The sequence below is a fragment of the Cervus elaphus genome, chromosome 9 (genome assembly GCF_910594005.1).
Source record: "Cervus elaphus chromosome 9, mCerEla1.1, whole genome shotgun sequence".
NCBI lineage: Eukaryota > Metazoa > Chordata > Mammalia > Artiodactyla > Cervidae > Cervus > Cervus elaphus.
In genome coordinates, this window is record NC_057823.1 from 72,687,953 (window position 1) to 72,707,320 (window position 19,368).

The 19,368-nt window shown below is 40.8% G+C and overlaps 1 protein-coding gene across 6 annotated transcripts; it reads left to right on the forward strand.

Moving 5' to 3' along the window:
• Positions 1-273: 273 nt before the first annotated feature.
• PTTG1 (PTTG1 regulator of sister chromatid separation, securin) lies at positions 274-7,795 on the forward strand. 6 transcript variants are annotated; one of them, XM_043913462.1, is made up of 6 exons: positions 274-373; positions 831-931; positions 1,865-2,049; positions 3,546-3,639; positions 6,763-6,921; positions 7,643-7,795. In XM_043913462.1, the coding sequence occupies exons 2-6, from the start codon at positions 841-843 to the stop codon at positions 7,720-7,722; spliced, it is 609 nt and encodes a 202-aa protein (XP_043769397.1). In that variant the 5' UTR covers positions 274-373; positions 831-840; the 3' UTR covers positions 7,723-7,795. The 6 variants fall into 6 exon arrangements, with proteins under 6 accessions (XP_043769397.1, XP_043769400.1, XP_043769396.1 ...); XM_043913465.1 differs by having other exon boundaries at positions 1,868-2,049; XM_043913461.1 differs by having other exon boundaries at positions 297-420.
• Positions 7,796-19,368: the final 11,573 nt, after the last annotated feature.

A 19,368-nucleotide genomic window follows, 5' to 3' on the forward strand; every position in this document is an offset into this window, starting at 1 on the left:
CATTAATAATAACTTTCTTGGAATTAAAGACCGTATTTACTCTCCTTTATCTCTCTGAGGGGGGGGGGGCGGGGGAGGTTAAAAAGCAACCATTAATAGACATCCACGACCAAGTTGTGAGCGGGTTTGATTTTTTTTTCCTCCCGGGGAACAAACGACGAACTTGCGGGGAAAAGCTTTCAGGGCGGAGCCCAGGGAGCGTAGGTTCCTCCCATTGGTTCTTCCGGAGCCTCCGCCCCGCCCCTGTCCCGCCTCCTGGATGGATGAACCAATAGGGACGTAAGTTGTGGTTTAAACGCGGAGTCTGGCGCGACCGCTGGAGCCGTGTCTTGCGAGAGTTTGGCTGTTACTCCGAACGTGGGTGAACCGAGAGGTACCGAGTGGTTGGTCCGGCACGGTCCAGCGGCGTAGGAAGCGGGAGTAGGCTTTATGTGTGGGGGCTCTGGGGCCTGGGGACCGTGGTCCGGGTGTCTGGGAGCCGGGGCCTGGGGTTTGGGGGCTAGGACTTCCCCGGAACGTCAGACGCGCTCACCCGGCTTGAGCCACGGTCTTGAGCTACGTGCGCGACCCACGGCAGTTTGGTTCCAATGAGTACCAGGGCCTATGCCAGTCCCAGACCTCCAGCTTTTCAGGAACTTAGGGCCCCTGACGCAGGCGTCAAGATTTAAGAACTGGATTAAATGCTTGTTGGCTCAAGATCCGGCTTCTACCCCTGCTTAGCTCCTGTTTTTGCGTAGACGTCCCCAGGGTAGAAAGTTGGGTCAGTGCTACAATTTAGCTTCTTTCATCTTCCTAACTCCCAAGGTTTAATGAGTGTTTCACACCTCTAGTTGATCCAGAATGGCTACTCTGATCTATGTTGATAAGGAAAATGGAGAACCAGGCATCCATGTGCCTCATAAGGAAGGGCTGAAGCTGGGGTCTGTATCTTGTAAGTATACAGGCGGCTATCAGGTACACAGGTATTGTGAATCAGTGGTGGGTGTGGCTTGGAGCTGGGGGAGGCCCAAATATACTTTGTGGGCAGTTGGAGTCGTGCGTGCTAAGTCGCTTCAGTCCTCTCCGACTTTTTGCGGCCCTGTGGACTGTGTAGCCGGCCAGGCTCTTCTGTCCATGGGATTCTCCAGGCAAGAATACTGGCGTGGGGCGCCATGCCCTTCTCCAGGGGATCTTTATGACCCAGGGATTAAACCGGAGTCTCTTAAATCTCCTGTATTGCCAGGCGGGTTCTTTACCAGGAGCGCCACCTGGGAAGCCCAGTTGGAGTCGAGTTTACCCAATACTCTTACTGCCAAGTACTTATGGGTCTCTTTATGTTCAGTATCTTTTTTTTTTTAAATTATTTATTTATTTTTGGATGTGCTGGGTCTTTGTTGCTGCCTGGCCTTTTCTCTAGGTGCAATGAGTGGGGGATACTTTCTATTTGTGATGCCCAGGCTTCTCATTGCAGTAGCTTGCATTGTTGCAGAGCATGGGTTCTAGGGGATGCTGACTTCAGCAGTTGAGACACATGGGCTCAATAGTTGTGGCTCCATAGCACAGGCTCAATATTTGTGGCACATGGACTTAGTTGCTTTGTGGCATGTCGGGGTTCCTGGGTCAGGGATCAAACCCCTGTCTCCTGCGTTGGCAGGCAGATTCTTTACTACTGAGAAACCAGAGAAGCCCTCATGTTCAGTATCTTAAAGAGATTATTTAAGAGGGTAGTGAACTGAAGTGCTGTTAGGCATAGGACCATGCCACTGTCAAAAATGGGGGTTAAGTTTGGCTGTGAGAATTAGGCCAAGTTTATAGGCACAATCAGCTTTCAAGTTGCACAGGTGTTTACTGCTGGAATGATCTTACAGTATAACTTTTTCTTTAGCAGTCAAAGCTTTAGATGGGAGATCTCAGGTTTCAACACCGCGTGTTGGCAAAATGTTTGATGCTCCACCAGCTTTACCAAAAACTGCCAGAAAGGCTTTGGGAACTGTCAACAGAGCTACAGAAAAATCAGTTAAGACAAATGGACCGCTCAAACAGAAACAGACAACTTTCTCGACCAAAAAGGTAAGTATTGGCTATAATTAAAGACTTCAGCACTTTGACTCTTAAAATGATTACTAGCATCTTACCTGACCTTCTCCTCTGTGAATGGAAGGAAATAGAGACTAGCAAAGCAGATTAACAGAAGAGAATCATCATACAGTCTTTATGGACTTCCTCTATACCTTGAGATCACAGGAGCAGCTGTTAATATTTTTGCCTCACCTGTCTTTAACAAGTGTCTTAGACTACTGAGTACTGTGAGGGAGGGTACTTTGCAAGAGGTCATGATGCTAATATAACAGCTCAGGTGCTGCCATCCTCTTCCCCTCCTTTCAGAGCAAGCACTAGCTTTGTAGGTTATAACTTGGTAGCATGTTGACCTTTGTACATGTGTTTACAAACTGTAGGTCAGTGCATCCCAGACTGAGAGGACTTGGCTGTGAAAGATAACTTTAGCATGTGAATTAGCACTGCATTTCAGTAATTGAGTGTGTATTAGGAAAAAAATAACTAGTATACTTGATGTCAGACTGTTACGTGTGGTTTTAGGATAAAGATGTCTTTTTTTTTTTTTTTTAAACTGAGTTGAGTAAGAGAAATGCTAAGTGTAGGTATTGTAAGGATATAGCAAAAATGATGAGAACGTGACAGAACTGAAATGTGGGAAGCCTTGTCCTAGTAATTTCCTCTAGGCATGCACATGTTATGTAAGAATAAATCAAGACTCTACAAGCTACCATCTTGGCCCACCACCATCACGGACTGCCTACCAGTTCCAGACTAGAGAATTATCCACGGTGGGCCTCTAAAGTCCTTGACTGTCTTTGACTGTCTCTTACTCAGTGTGTGTATTTGAGGAACACAAATTGGTTTTTAATATTAACCCAATAATTCAGGTAACACAGATGGAAAATCACATTTCCAAAAGCCAAAAAATGGCTTCTAGGATTAGTTTCTATTCTGGGTGATTTATGCCCTTTTTCTTTTCTGTTAGGTTAGGTTGGGCGATTGAGTCAATTAGCTCTGAATTAACTCTACTCTGGGGCTTCCCTGGTGAATCGGTAGTAAAGAATCCGCCTGCAATGCAGGAGACTCAGGTTCCATCTCTGGGTGGAGAAGATCCCTTGGACAAGGAAATGGCAACCCACTCCAGTATTTTTGCATGGGAAATCTTAACAGACAAAGAAACTTGGTGGGCTACATAGTCCATGGGATTGCAAAAGAGTTGAACACGACTTATTGACTAAAAACAGACTCTGCTCTGCATTTTGATAATTTATGCTAACAGCTGATAATACTTGTATTTCAGCCTTAACTTTTGAGCCATGATACTAGAATTGATTGCTGAATTGTATTTATGTGTGATTTTGAGAATGAGGGATTATGGTTTCTTAGAAATTGAAGACAAAATGTGGTGAAGTAATCCCATGGCTTGAAGAATCTCTCCAGTCTTTTGTACTAATCAGTTGACAAGGCTTCCACTCCTATTAATGGATGTTTTCTTGGGTTTCTTTTAGATTACTGAGAAGACTGTTAAGGCAAAAAGTTCGGTTCCTGCCTCAGATGACAGCTATCCAGAAATAGAAAAATTCTTTCCCTTCGATCCATTAGGTAATCTTTTGGTATTGTCCAAATGCTTTAGCTTTTAGTTTCTCTTAGTATCCAATTCAACTGTAACTTGATATGGCTCTGAATATGACATGTGATCTAAAACTAGAACAAGGCTGTCTGAATCTGGGGTGCTTTGGACAAATAACTTGTGGATTTATTTTTAAGGCATCATCTTAAGTCAGAAGAGGAATCAGAGCAAAGATGGGAGAACATAATTCTTGTCCTCAAAAGCTAAAACCACCTAGGGGGGGATTACTTGTTCAGTGTTAGCAGACAGCCTTCCTAGCAAGCCCACTTTTAGAAAGTGAACTTGATGTCAAGTTGAACAATAAAAAACAAGCCTGAAAAATCCACATAGCCAGTGAGAACATGTGCTTTTTGACTTCTTCAACCTCGTACATGTATCTGAAATATTTTCTACTGTAGAATCGGCTTTTTTCAAGCTTTAATGTACTCACATTAAGGAGAGTAGACTGTATGCCAGGTGCTATTGGCTTAGGATGTAGTGGTTAACAAGGCAGGCCTCACCCTGAGGAAGCCCAAGATTTGGAGGGAAATTCAGACACTGAACAAATCCTTTCACTTGGAGTGTGAGCCAAGGAGAAAAACAGGGCTTGTTAGTGGGGACTAAACCTAGCCTGGAGGAGCAGGAAGTGTTTCTCAGAAAGTGACACCCAGTGGAGGCTTGAAGGATGTAAGGAGATAGTTGGGTGGAGAAGGGGTAGGGCTGGGCACCCCCACTGTAACAGACAAAAGATGTTGAGGCAGAAAGTAGGACTGGAGAGGTTCTGGAAAACTGAAAAGCAGGGTGAGGGAGGACACTGGTGAGGGGTTGGTCAAATCACACGGGGTCTTTGAGATTTCTGAGCTGGGTTTTTTGCCTTTTGATCCAAAGAGCATTTAATTATTCCACTAGTATACATCTGGGCTGTTTCTGGCTTTTATATATATTACAAAACAATTCTGCAATTATTGTTGAGAGTTTGTGAGTATACCTAGAGAGTAAATGCCAGGAAGAATTACTGGGTCTCAAAGCTGTGTGATTAAGTTTTGATAAAATGTAGTGCATCTCATCATTACCATTCAGGAAAATGAGGTAGATTTATGCATATTGAGGGCTTCCCAGGTAACTCAAATGGTAAAGAATCTGCCTGCAATGCGGGCAACCTGGGTTCAATCCCTGGGTTGGGAAGATTCCCTGGAGAAAGGCATGGAAACCCACTCCAATATTCTTGCCTGAAGAATTCCTGCATGAACGGAGGAACCTGGTAGGCCACAGTCCATGAGGTTGCAAAGAGTTGGACACGACTGAGCGACTTACACTTTCACACTTTAAGCATATTGGCCAGGAAAGAGGACTATGTACAATAGCTGTGTTGGGGGAAAGAGATATTGCTAAACTGCCTTCCAAAATAGCATAAGTTATTGAAACCACCTTCAGTGGATGAGGATGGCCGCTTTCCCCTTGTTCTCTACCTGCAAATGTTTTAAAATTATCAGAAAGATAATTGGTATTTTATTGTTTAAAATTGTGGTATGTGAGTGTGCCTGAGCATATTTGACTATTGGTCATTTGTAGTTTTAAATTTTCTGTTTATATCTTTGTTTTCTCTTGATTTTTGTGACTTTCTTACACTCTGTGTCTGTGTGTGTAAAGAACTCTCTGGATAAAGGTAATTAGCCCTGTGTATTGCAGACTTATTTCCTCTGGGGTCTTTTGTCTGTCTGTTTTTTTTTTTTTACAATTCAGTGGTTTAAATTAAGTAGTCACATATACTGTTTCTTAAATTTGTTTTAGGACTTTTACACTCTTAAAAAGTAGTGAAGACCCCAAAGAACTTTTGCATGTTGTTTATATATCCTATATTTTAAATTAAAATTGAGAAGTTAAAAAGTGTTAATTTGTTAAAATACAATAAACCCATTACATTAATGTGCATAACTTAAAATTTAATGAGAAGAGTGGCGTGGTTTTATGTTTTTGAAAATTTGCTTAATCTGGCTTAACATAAAACAGCTAGATTCACATGGGATTGTGCATTCCGTCTGAATTTTTTGGTTGACGTATATGAAGAAAATCTGGCCTTTTGCAGCCATGGTTAGGAAAAGAGAAACATTTTAAGTCTTTTCAGATAAGTATAGATAGTTTTCTTTGCTATTACACTAAAATTCAACTTGTGGCTGCTTCTGTATGCATAGTTGCAATGTAGAATCTGAAACCATTTCAGTAAGCATTGTATTATTCTCTGACACTTAAATCCATTGGTCTGTTTTGCACTTTGAATGTATCTTTTATCCTGCATTTATCACCATTGATCATTTAGAAATACTGGTTTGCTAGGAAATGTAGGTCATCCACAAGTTGAAATGTTTCTTTATGCATGTCAAGAGCACACTCATTAATGCTCACCACTGACCTCATCAGAAAAGTCTTCAGTAATGGGAAGCTATCAAGCTAATGACTGCAAATAAGTTTTCTGAAATTTTAGGGTTTTTTTTCCCCTTGCAACTGTGGATTTTATCATTGGCAACAAATACTGCTTCTCTTGAACTGGTAGACTTTCATTGCTTGGAGAAAATGTGCAACACATATCCAAGTCTGAGTTACCAAAGTTTGTCTTTTAGTTCTTTATAGTAAATGGTGTCCAGAAGTAACACCTCTGGTTTAGCTTGCAAATCAAATAATTGCACATATCATTTTTCTTGGAAAACACCACAGTACTTCAGTATATGATAGAACTGTTTAATGGCATACTTCACAACTTATACAGAATACTATAAAGACATGTTTTCAAGGGTTGAGAGCTCATAAAATTAATACTTTTTTATTGCATATGGTAAAGTGATATGTGAAACAGGCATTTTTTTTAATGCCAGTGAAGGGTAGTGAGAAATATACTAAATATAATTTATTGCCACTGCCTTGATTTGTACTAAGGCACAGAAGTTTTATCCTCTGTTGCTTTTGGACCACCATTGCAGATGTCAGCACAGTGGGAAGAGGTATTAGTATTATTATGAAAATAGTTTGAGCTCCTGGGCCCCATGAAAGGGTCTTAGACTGGCAGGGTGCCACTCACCACCCTGAGAACTGCTGCCCTGACAAAGTGCTTTCTGTGGCAGATTTTGAGAGTTTTGACCTGCCTGAGGAGCACCAGATCGCACACCTCCCCTTGAATGGAGTGCCTCTCATGATCCTTGATGAGGAGAGGGAGCTTGAGCAGCTGTTACATGTGGGTCCCCCTTCGCCTCTGAAGATGCCTCCTCCGCTGTGGGAGTCTAGTAAGTGAACAAGTGCCCTTCTAGAAGGGCTGTAAACAATCTGTGTCATAACACTTCCATTACTGTGAGGATAGGGTTGTGCAGAAGGCTAGTAATTTCTATACTTCAGACTGAAGGGATAAGGTTTCAGGATAATGAAAACTATTCTCAACTGGTACTGTTTTTTAGTTGCAAATGCCCAGTAAAATTAAGTCATTCTGGAATCTGGACAGTCTTACATTACAAGCAAAACAAGGTGAAATTTAGTGTATAACTTTTTATATTAAAAGTTGATGTAAAATAAACTTGCTTGAAATGAGAGTTCCAAGTTAATCCAAAGCTCATGTAGGATAAGACCCACACAATAGCAGGAGGTTTTAGGTCTTGGTTCAGACTGGTGGTCAAAAGCCATTATCAGCATGTTTTATATCTGATGGAATAACTTACATTATTTGCCAGATTACACTAGTGATAATTGTTGGCAGTTACTTGGGTCTCTAAGAATGATAGAATTTGGGGTACTTCTATGATTTATTTCATAATGAAGGTTAATTCTGGGACCATAGCCACATTCCAAGAAATAAGTGAGAAGGTGTATGTGTATGTATGTAGGTGGGGCAGGGGTAATTCATGAGACAAAGGGAAAAATAAGAGTTCGAGTTCATGATTAAAGTGAAACTAATGTGTGTGTTGATGGACATGTGGATTTGCAGATACTGAATAAGAAATTCCTGTTTTCTAGATCTGTTGCAGTCTCCCTCAAGCATTCTGTCCACTCTGGATGTTGAATTGCCACCTGTTTGCTGTGACTTAGATATTTAAATTTCTTAGCACTTTATAGTTTGGGTATGTATTAATAGTTTGTATTAATAAAGCAATTCTTTGTTTAACAGACTCTTCCTAATATTGTGGTTGGTATTGTTTAGAATTTGCTTAAAATGTAGCAGGCTACAGGCTGCACGGCCCTTAGCCCGCTGTTGCTGTTGGGGCCTGCTACCGTAACCTTGCACCCTGTCCAGGCAGTGGTGACCATGAGACTTATTAGTGGTCCTGCTCAGCCATTGGTATGTGCTGTGGTGGGCCCTTCCCCCAAGCGACCAGCTGTCAGTGAGTGACCGTTAGTGGTCTGCTCAGCCATTAATTGGTGCTGCAGTGGGCCCATCCCCCAGGTAACCAACTGCCAATGAGCGACTGTTAGTGGCAGAAGTGGTGGTTGTCAGGTGGAGAGTGAGGTAAGAGAAAGATCCTGGCCTTTTCTCTGGGGGCCTCCAGCTCACCCACCCTCAGCCCAGTGAGTGAGCTTTGGGGCCCAGGGAACCGGCTAGGAGTTGTCTGTGTCCTGCAGGGCTCCAGAGCCCTCACCAAGGCTGGCCACTGGCCCGGCCCAGACCTTGAGGAGGCGATGAACCTCTCCCCTATCCCTGTCTCTGTAACCGAATGGCAGCGGCCGTCAGTCTGGGTCACAATTTTCGGGACCTATCCCTGCCATACGGGCGACCTGAGGAGAGTGAGGGCCAGCTGGGTCCTGGGTGCCTGGCTCCCTCAGCGATGACCAGGGTCTTGGGACCTGGCCCTGAGGGAGCCACAAACTAAGTTCTGCCTCCTCTCAGCCAGAACCCAGACCTCGGAGTGTGAAAGTTGTACTGGGACCTGGTCCTTTCTTGTCAGAACAGGGAATAACTTTTGTTTAATGTAACATTTACCTGACCATGACCTGACTTCAAGAACAAAGGATCTGACACAAGAAGTTCACAACAATTAACCATTCTCCTCCCTCAGCTTTCCTAGAAAAGGGCTTTGCTGCAGGCTTTTGGGGAGTTTGGGGGTTTTGAGACATGAGCCAACCACCTCCTTGCGTGGCCCTCAGTGAACCTTTCTCTGTACCATACTCCAGTGTTTTGGTATTGTTTGGCCCCCCTGGGTGTAGGGCACACCAACTTGTATTTTGGTAATAAAAACTGTGAAAACTAGTAGACCTGTTTAACAGATGAGAGTCTATAATGTGATGAGAAGTTTGTCTAAGTTGAAAAACTTACCCTAAAACCCTCTGATTTAACAGCTTGCTTTAAAAGCTGCCACTGTTTTTCCTGAAACATATACTTCTCCATGTATACTTTACTCCATTTTTGTGGCCATTAACTGGTGACAGTTATTAGACCTCTTAATTAGAAGAGCCACTTCCAGCTTATTAAGTGTCTATTGCTAGGAATTCTTTATTGCTGTTTCTATCTAGTTTCTAATGACTTTAATACCCTGTATTCAGTGATCAAAATTTGAAAGGCTCTAAATCTCCTGAGAATTCTGCCTTCTTGAGCTCTTCAATTGGGTTCTTTGAAGACCACAGCAGATAATTTACTTGTAGTGAGATCCACTCTTTACCTACAGGAAACTCTATTTAGTTGATAACTCTGTGTTGGGAATTGTTTTTAAGTCTTTAATAAGCATTATGTTTCACGTTCATGATCCTGTTTTTCAGATGAGGACATTGAAGTTTAGAAGCTTCATGTACCAAAGGTATGAAGTGCTAGAAAATTATAGAACTGGTATTTTGATTCCATAACTGATACTGGAATCAAAATATCAGTGCTAATGTTTGCCTCTGGATTTTTTTTCTTATTGGGCAGAGAGGGCTGATGATGATTTTAGAAAATTGTTGCCACTATTTTAAATTAGTTTTCACATATATTTGGATTTAGAGATTCTCTTTGAAAGGCAGACCTGTTAAATAGTAGGCCCTTGTTTCCAGCACTTGGTCAAGTGGTGATAGAGTGAGTGCTGGCTGCCTTTTAGGTGGAGTGTGGGTTTTCTGTCCTCTAGACCCTATGTGAGATGGCTTGAAGGGAGAATTGAAGTATTCCTCTTATTCTGTCTCTTCTGTGACCCAGCCTATTTAACTCACTTAACTTGCCTAGCCAGGCAGTCAACTGAATTTGATCCTTGCTTAATACTAACCTATACAGGAAATCTTTCTCCTGAAATGTCTGTAGCATCTATAGTCAAGTTAGAATGTGAACCCTTTCCCATTATTATTAGAGGAATCTACAAGATACTAGGCATGCATGAAATGACAGGAACACACACAGTCACTGGTCCTGACTTCAAAACTTTGACCCTTTAAACGTTACTGAATGAGTCTGGATTTCTGAAATCAGTAGATTTTTGAAAGAGAATAAGACAACTTGGCACTTGACTTTAAGAGGGTTAGACCTCACATCCTCAGGTATAATCAGGCCAGTTTGAAAAGCTAACCCTAATCTGAGTGGCTTTCATACCCTACAGTACATTTAGAAACTTTGGAAAGTGGTTTGTTGTGGTGGAGGAAACAAAGATCTGGGAGCAAGGTGACTGGTCAATTCTTTACCAGGTCCTTGGGCAGACCTGAGCACAAATGATCTTCTCTTCACTGTTTATCAGAACTCAAAGTGCTTAATGTTTGTTGACTTTGAGAATTTTAAACAGATGCTTCTTTAACATAGATAATTCTCTTTTTGTGGGTATTATTGCTGTTTGTAGCAGTTTATGTTGTTTAGCTTCATTAAGAGAAAGCTTATGAGAAGGCTTGTTTGGAAATATGATGTCCTAAATGTAGAATTAAAGTTTATTTCTTTTGATCATACCGTTCCCCTACACTGCATTTAAGCATGATCTTATTTATGTAAGGTTCGTTCACACCTAACTTATTTTTGCATTGGCATTTTTTCAGGTTTCAATTTCCAATTAACCTTCAACAGGAACGCAATTAGAATTTTTAAAAAATATATTGTTAGTATTCTCTATTAGACTAATTCTGATCTAACCTGTATAGGAAGGTTAGTCCCTATACCAAGTCCCAAAAAGGTTAGTACTATGATAGAAATCCTAATTTGACTTTGTTCTTTCCAGTAATCTGATCATTTATCACTTTAGTCTCAATGTGCTAGGAACTAAGCCTACTGTGGTTAAATACCGATGTTGCCCCTGCACTCAGATGCCTGGCATCCTTGGGGAGAGAGGTATCGAATGCCATTGTGATACAGGAAGATGCATTGGGGTGGGGAGGACCAGGACTTGGGGAACACTCCCCAGCCCAGTCGAGGGAAGGCTTCCTGGGGAAGTACATGTGGATGGAGGCTTGATGGAAGAGAGTTCTGAGCAGAGGGAACAGCTTTTGCAAATGGCAGGAAGCAAGTGGACACAGCTTGCTGAATGAAAATTGCCTTTGTTTTTTTTCCGGCTTTAGGTTTGAGCAGCAGTGTGGTTGCAAACAAAGGAGAGTGAAGCAGGGACCATGTGGCTGTTTGAACTGTGCAAGGGGTTTTGAGTTTGGCATGGGGGTGTTGGGTGCCATGGAAAGATTGTCTTTTGTTTTTCATTTATCACTTACTTAATAGTATTTTTCTGCAAAATCGTGGCAAACTATTTTCAGCAATGAATATACATATATCTTAAACTGTATACATATACCTCAACTGTATATAAAACCAAAAAATATCATTACAGAAAAATTTGAAATTTTGACAAGATATGTAGCAAAATCCACTTACTGAAAAGAGCATATATGGGGTGGTTAGTTGTGCTGCCTCTGTATCAATATACACTTTGAGTATCATCCTTCTGAACTATTGATGCATTTAATTTTTTCTTATATCTGCAAATATAAATTTCACTAGTGTTTTCCCTTTGAAATGTAGAAACAGTTCTGCAGTGTTCCAGGGATCCCATAATGAGAAATGCTCTTTTGTGTATACCATCTTGAGTTCTTAAAAGTTCTTTTGCTCTCATAGAAACCATGTATACTATTTCTAAGGTGCACTATACATTTAAAAAAATTTTCATTTTATATTGGTGTACAGATGATTAACAATGTTGTTACTTTCAGGTATATAGCAAAGTGATTCAGTTGTACATATATATGTATTCTTTTCCAAGTTCTTTTCCCATTTAGGTTGTTACAGAGTATTGAGCAGAGTTCCCTGTACTATACAGTAAGTCCTTGTTATCTGTTTTAAATATATCAGTGTATACATGTCCTAAACTCCCAATCTATTCCTTCTCTGCACCTTCCCCTCTGGTAACCATAAATTCTCTAAGACTGTGAGTCTTTCTGTTTTATAAATAAGTTTATTTGTATATATATATATATATTTTTTAGATTCCATGTATAAGTAAAATCATATGATATTTCTCTTTCTCTGACATACTTCACTTAGTATGATAATCTCCAAGTCCATTCTTGCTACTGCAAATGGCATTATTTCATTCTTTTTAATGGCTGATTAATATTCCATTGTGTGTATGTATCACATCTTCTTTATCAATTCATTTGTTGATGGGACATTTAGGTTGCTTCTGTGTCTTGCCTATTGTAAACAGTGCTGCAGTGAATATTGGGGTGCATGAATCCTTCTGAACCATGCTTTTCCTCTGGATATATGCCCAGAGGTGGGATTGATGGATCATATGGTACCTCTATTTTTAGTTCTGTTCTCTATAGTAGCTGTACCAATTTACTTTCCTACTAACAGTGTTAGAGGGTTCCTTTTTCTCCACACGCTTTTCAGCATTTGTTATTTGTAGACTTTTTGATCATGACCTTACTGACCAGTGTGAGGTGAGGTATGGTGGTTTTGATTTGCATTTCTCTAATAATTAGTGATGTTGAGCATCTTTTCATGTGCTGCTTGTCCATCTGTATTTTTTTTTTTTTTTTTTTTGAGATTTAGGTCTTCTGCCCAGTTTTTTATTGGATTTTTTTTTTTTTTTTTTTTTTTGATGTTGAGCTGCATGAGCTGTTAGTAAATTTTGGAGATTAATCCTTTGTCCCTTTTTTGGCGAGTAGTTTCTGCCATCCTGTAGGTGGTTTTTTTTTGTTTATGGTTTGCTTTGCTGTGCAAAAGCTTTTGAGCTTAATTACATCCTATTTGTTTATTTTCGTTTTATTTCCATTACTCTAATAGATGGATCAAAAAAGATATTGCTGTGATTTATGTCAGGGAGTATTCTGCATATGGTTTTTTCTAAAAGTTTTGTAGTATCTGGTCTTACATTTAGGTCTTTAATCCATTTTGAGTAATTGTATATGGTATTAAAGGCTATTTTAATTTCATTTTTTTACTTGTAGTTTTCCAGTTTTCCCAGGACCGTTTTCCATTGTATGCTCTTGCCTCCTTTGTCATAGACTAGGTGACCATAGGAGCGTGGGTTTATTTCTGGGTTTTCTATCCTGTTCCGCTGATCTATAGCTGTTTTTGTGCCAATACCATACTGTTTTGATGACTGTTGTTTTGTAGTATAGTCTGAATTCAGGGAGCCTGATTCTTCCAGTTCTGTTTTCCTTTCTAAAAGTTTCTTTGGCTATTAAGAGTCTCTTGTGTCTTCATAAAAATTCTAAGATTTTTTGGTCTAGTTCTGTGAAAAACACCATCAGTAGTAATTTGATAGGGATTGTATTGAATCCATAGATTGCCTTGAGTACTATTGTCATTTTGACAGTAATGATTCTTCCAATCCAAGAACATTGTATGTCTTTCCATGTCTACAGATATCCATGTCTACATATGTAGATTTACTTTATCCTTTTTAATGAACATATTTTCCATTGTATAACTGTATCATATTTTCTAATTATAAACTATGCAATAGCAAACATCCTTGTAAAAACACCTGAGGACTCTTGTATGAGGGGTTTCCTTGTACATTTTTGACTCTTTCTTGTGCTTTCTTCCTATCATTTGTCATCCTTCCAGTTCCAACTCCTTGATTCCTCCTGAATCCTTAGTCTTGTTTCCACTGTCATCTCAAGATCATTTCTTCATCATCATCATGATCTGCAAGAGAGTCCAAATTGGTCTCCCTACTTCCAGAGCAAGTATGAAAATATCTGTAAAGCTATGTGTTCATCTCTTCCCAGGATTATCTTATGTGTGTGTGTGCATGTGCACATTTGGGAGATTAGCATAGTCTAAATTTATGAAAATTTGTGTATTAATAGCATTATACCATTGGAAGAAAGAAAATGCCCTTCCTTCTGGAACCTTGAGGGCCTGGAGGTATGAGAGATTGCCTTCCTATTGTTGATTACCCACTGAGCTCATCGTGGAGTTGGGAGCGTCAGATTTTAACCTTGCCTTGACCTGCTCTGAAGGTTGTAGGATGTCTGAACATCCAGTTTGTGACTTAAGTTGGAGATTGGGCAGCTGATTCTGGGACAGCCTCAAAAGAGGCTAGGGATTGGATGCAGTACTGTGGTATGTTAGTATCTTTGAAAACTGAGGAGCATTCCTGGAGAAAATCATCTTCTGTAGCCAGTTAGCATCCCTAAGGATTCAGGATCAACTAACTTTGGGAGCTGACCCCATGCAACATGGCCTGACAAGTTTTACACTCATATTTATCCTCCTACTTTGAGTCAACTGTTTTCATACCTCCTCTCTTTTTTTTTAAAGTGGCAAAAAATTTTATTTAAAAATTTTTTATTTTATATTGGAGTATAGTTGGTTTACAATATTGTGTTAGTTTCAGGTATATAGTAAAGTGATTTATTTATACATCTATCTATTCTTTTCCCATACATGTTATTACAGTGTATTGAATAGAGTTCCCTGTACTATATAATAGGTCCTGTGGATTATTCATACCTTCTCTACTCTCTATTACCTTTCTCCCCAGCACCCCTGCCTCTCAGGTAGTGTACCTCCCTGTAGCAGAGGAAGGCTCCCACCAACAGTCATTTATTCTATAAGCTGCCTGAATCTTGCCAAAGAGGTGTCCTTCCTGCTGTCATAGGCTAGTGTCTCCACATATGCTCTGGGTCACCTCCCCTCTTTAGTTATCTTCCTCTGCATTTTGTTTTATTTATTTAATTCTTGCAAATTCTTTAGTCTCAACTGCACCTTTAAAAAAATCCTTCCTTTTCTCCATATCTTTCTTAAATGTCACATTGTAAGGGCTCAGTGTTGGCCTCTTTTCTCACTCTACAAGCCTTCTCCTTGTGATCTTATTTACTGCTGCGGTTTGGAATCCCACCTCTGTGCTGTGTTTGTGTCTCTAGCCTACTTCTTTCCCCTGAACTCTGAGACCCCTGTCTATAGTTGCTTACCTGAGATATCATCTAATATATATAAATTAGAACTCTTGGTTCTCCTCTCCCAAATCTGCCCTTTGCTAGCCTTCTCTACTTCCATAAATGGCATTTACTCACCTCAAACCAAACATGATGGTTCTGCTTCTAGTATACATTTCTAGTTTTAGTTTACTCGCTTCTTCCCCACCCTTCCAATGCAAGCTGTTATCTCTCATGATGATCAAAGTCCTCAAACTGGTCATTCTGCTTCTGCTCATGCCCCTTCCAGTCCATTCAAACCATCGACCAGAGTGACAGTTGAAAAGGCCAATCTAACTGTCAGTCCACTGCTTAGACTGTAATCTAAGTAGATTCCCATCCTACCTCAGGTAACATCTGGATTTGTCTCCCTGGCCCTGTAAGCTCTGCCTGATCTGGGCCCTACCTGGCCTCCCAGTGTCCCCCTTTTCTGTCCTCCCTCTCCCATGAAGCCAGCTGTCCCTATCTTTCAGCTTTTGAGCTCACTGTTCCTGCTCCCGGTGTGGCCCCTGCAGGAGGCATCAGCTGGTTTCATGGCAGATACCTCCTGAGTTGGGCTTCGCAGGTGGCACTTGTGGTAAAGAACCCACCTACCAACGCAGGAGACATAAGAGATGCCGGTTCAATCCCTGGGTTGGGAAGGTCCTCTGTCGGAGGGCACAGCAACCCAACTCCAGTATTCTTGCCTGGAGAATCCCATGGAGAGGAGCCTGGCAGACTGAAGTCCACAGTGTCACATGGAGTCAGACACGACTGAAGTGTGCAGGCACACCTCCTGAGGGCTTCCTCTGTGGCTCAGCTGGTAAAGAATCTGCCTGCAATGCAGGAGACCTGGGTTTGATCCCTGGGTCGGGAAGATCCCCTGGAGAAGGGATAGGCTACCCACTCCAGTATCCTGGCCTGGAGAATTCCATGGACTGTATAGTCCATGGGGTTGCAAAGAGTCAGACACAACTGAGTGACTTTCATACCTCTTGAATTGCATTTCCATTACCCATTGCTGATTCCATGTAAGGCACAGCTGATGCTCCCTGACCTCACCTCAAGTGGAGAAGTTGCTCACTTCCCATCATCTTACATTTCACATGGTCATCTTCAGCTTCCTTACCTCACACACCTGTGCACTCTACCTCATCCTGCCAATTCCTTCTGTTAAATGTTTCACAACGGCCTGCTTCTTCCAGTGCTTGTCATTCCTATTCAGACCACCATCTTTTCTCACCTGGGATGTTCTAACAGCTTATTCCTACTTTAATATTATTTTCCCTAAAACCATTCTCCAGGTGGCACCCAGAACAAGTTTTTCCACTCAGCAAATGTTATGGTATCATTTAACTTCAGACACTGTAGTTTTCACCTCTAGAAATTTGATTAGTTTTTTTTTTTTTTAAATATCTTCTGTGTCTCTAATCAATGTTTTAAAAATACAGAATGCAGTTATAATCTCTGTTTTAATGTTCTTGTCTGCTCATTCTGACATCTATGTCAACTCTGGGTTGATTTCAATTGATTTTTTTGCTTGTTTTTCCCCCTCTTTACAGTTCATGTTTTCCTACTGCTTTGACAATTTTTAATTAGGTATCAGATGTGAATTTTACTTTTTTAACGGAGTACTTTTACATTTCTAGAAACATTCTTAAACTTTGTTCTAGGATATAAATAAGTTATTAGTACTTGGAAACAGTTTGATTCATTTGAATTTTGCTTTTAAGGTGTTTTAGACAGGACTCTGTTCTTCCCTGGTGGCTCAGCAGTTAAAGTGTCTGCTTGCAATGCGGGAGACCCGGGTTCGATTCCTGGGTCAGGAAGATCCCCTGGAGAAGGAAATGGCAACCCACTCCAGTATTCTTGCCTGGAGAATCCCATGGACGGAGGAGCTGGTAGGCTACAGTCCACGGGGTTGCAAAGAGTCGGACACGACTGAGCTACTTCACTCACTCAATCACTCAGACAGGACTAGGGTTAATTTCCCCTTAGTACTGACGTACAACTTTCTTACTATGGTTTTCCCATGTATCTTATGGTTTTCCCATGTATCTCTGTAAAATGAATCTTTGTATTACAAATGAGGAAATGAGGCTTCTAAAGTTTGTGAAACAGGTGACGGGTTGTTGGAGCCTAGAGTCACACTCATATCTGTCTGGCCCCAGTCTGTTTTTTCCTTCAGCTTTATTGAAACATAACTGACATAAAGCACTGTGTAAGGTGTACAATGTGTTGATTTGAGATACATATATTACAAAATGATTACCACTATAGTGTTAGCTAATACCTCCATCACATCACATGTTTATCTTTTTTGTGGTGAGAACATTTTAAGATCTGTTAGCCAGACGTTTCTCCAAAGAAGACATACAGATGGCTAACAAACACATGAAAAGATGCTCAATATCACTCATTATCAGAGAAAATCACTCATTATCAGAGAAATGCAGATCAAAACCTCAGTGAGGTACCATTACACCCCAGTCAGGGTGGCTGCTATACAAAAGTCTACAAGCAATAAATGCTGGAGAGGGTGTGGGGAAAAGGGAACCCTCTTACACTGCTGGTGGGAATGCAAACTAGTTACAGCCACTATGGAGAACAGTGTGGAGATTCCTTAAAAAACTGGAAATAGAACTGCCATATGACCCAGCAATCCCACTCCTGGGCATACACACTGAGGAAACCAGATCTGAAAGAGATACGTGCACCCCAATGTTCATCGCAGCACTGTTTATAATAGCCAGGACACGGAAGCAACCTAGATGCCCATCAGCAGACGAATGGATAGGGAAGCTGTGGTACATATACACCATGGAATATTACTCAGCCATTAAAAAGAATACATTTGAATCAGTTCTAATGAGATGGATGAAACGGGAGCCCATTATACAGAGTGAAGCAAGCCAGAAAGATAAACACTAATACAGGATACTAATGCATATATATGGAATTTAGAAAGATGGTAACGATAACCCTATATGCAAGACAGAAAAAGAGACACAGGTGTATAGAACAGACTTTTGGACTCTATGGGAGAAGGCGAGGGTGGGATGATCTGAGAGAACAGCATCAGAACATGTATATTATCAAGTGTGAAACAGATTGCCAGTCCAGGTTGGATGCATGAGACAAGTGCTCGGGGCTGGTGCACTGGGATTACTCAGAGGGATGGGATGGGGAGGGAGGTGGGAGGGGGGTTCAAGATGAGGAACACATGTAAATCCATGGCTGATTCATGTCAATGTATGGCAAAAACAACTACAATATTGTAAAGTAATTAGCCTCCAACTAATAAAAATGGGAAAAAAAATAAAAAAAAACAAACAACAGATCTGTTAGCAACTTTCAATTATATAATACACTATTTAGCCATAACACCATGCTGTACATTAGATCCTAGGAACTTATTTGTCTTATAACAAAGTTTGTACCCTTTGACCAACATCTCACTCTACTTGTTTCTATAAATTTGACTTTTTAAAAATCCACATATAAGTGACACCATACATATAGTATTAGTCTTTCTCTGGCTTATTTCACTTATCATAATGTCCTCAAGGTGTATTCATGTTGTTGCAAATGACAGGATATCCTTCTTTCTCACCGCTGAGTAATATTCCATTGTGTCTGTATATATGTATATAACATCTTTTTAATCCATTCATCTGTTGATGGACACTTAGGTTGTTTTTGTGTCTGTGAATGATTCTGCAATGAACATGCAGCAGACATCTCTTCAAAATCCTGTTTTCATATTCTCTGGATGTGTACTAGGAGTGCTGAATCATATGGTGGTTCTATTTTTAATTTTTTGAGGAATGTGGTTAAGACTCTTAGTAGTCTATTCACTGTTCCATAAATTATGAGGTTTTACAGCCTGGCTGTTGGGAACAGATGCTATTCCCAGCTCTGTCTGAGCTCTGGCATTCTTCCCTCTAATCCTGTTTCTTGCATGCATGTGGTGGACTCTGGAGGGAGACCCCCTGCAGATTTTCAGGGTTCTCTCTTCCTCTCTAGTGCGCCGGCTGCCATGGTCTTCCCCGAGTTTCTGCTCTGTTTCTTCAGCTCTGGAGGCTGGCTCAGCTCTTCTTTCTTCCCCACTTTGTGGCCTTGAAGCCCTCAAAGCAATATGCTGGGGCAGTTCTAGAATTCACTTTGTTTCCCGTTCCTCAGGGATTGCTGTCTTTTCTTGCCCAGTGTCTATTCTCCTGTAAACCATGTTTCTTAGATTTGTCTTGGTTTTAGTTGTTTTCGGCAGGAGGGTAAATTGGTCCTTATTCCATTCCATCTTACTTGGTTGAAATCAAAAGTTCCCTCCAGGTATCATCTTTTCTTTTTTTTTCCAGGTAAAATTACATACATCAAATTCACCATTTAAAAATTTTAACCATTTAATGTGT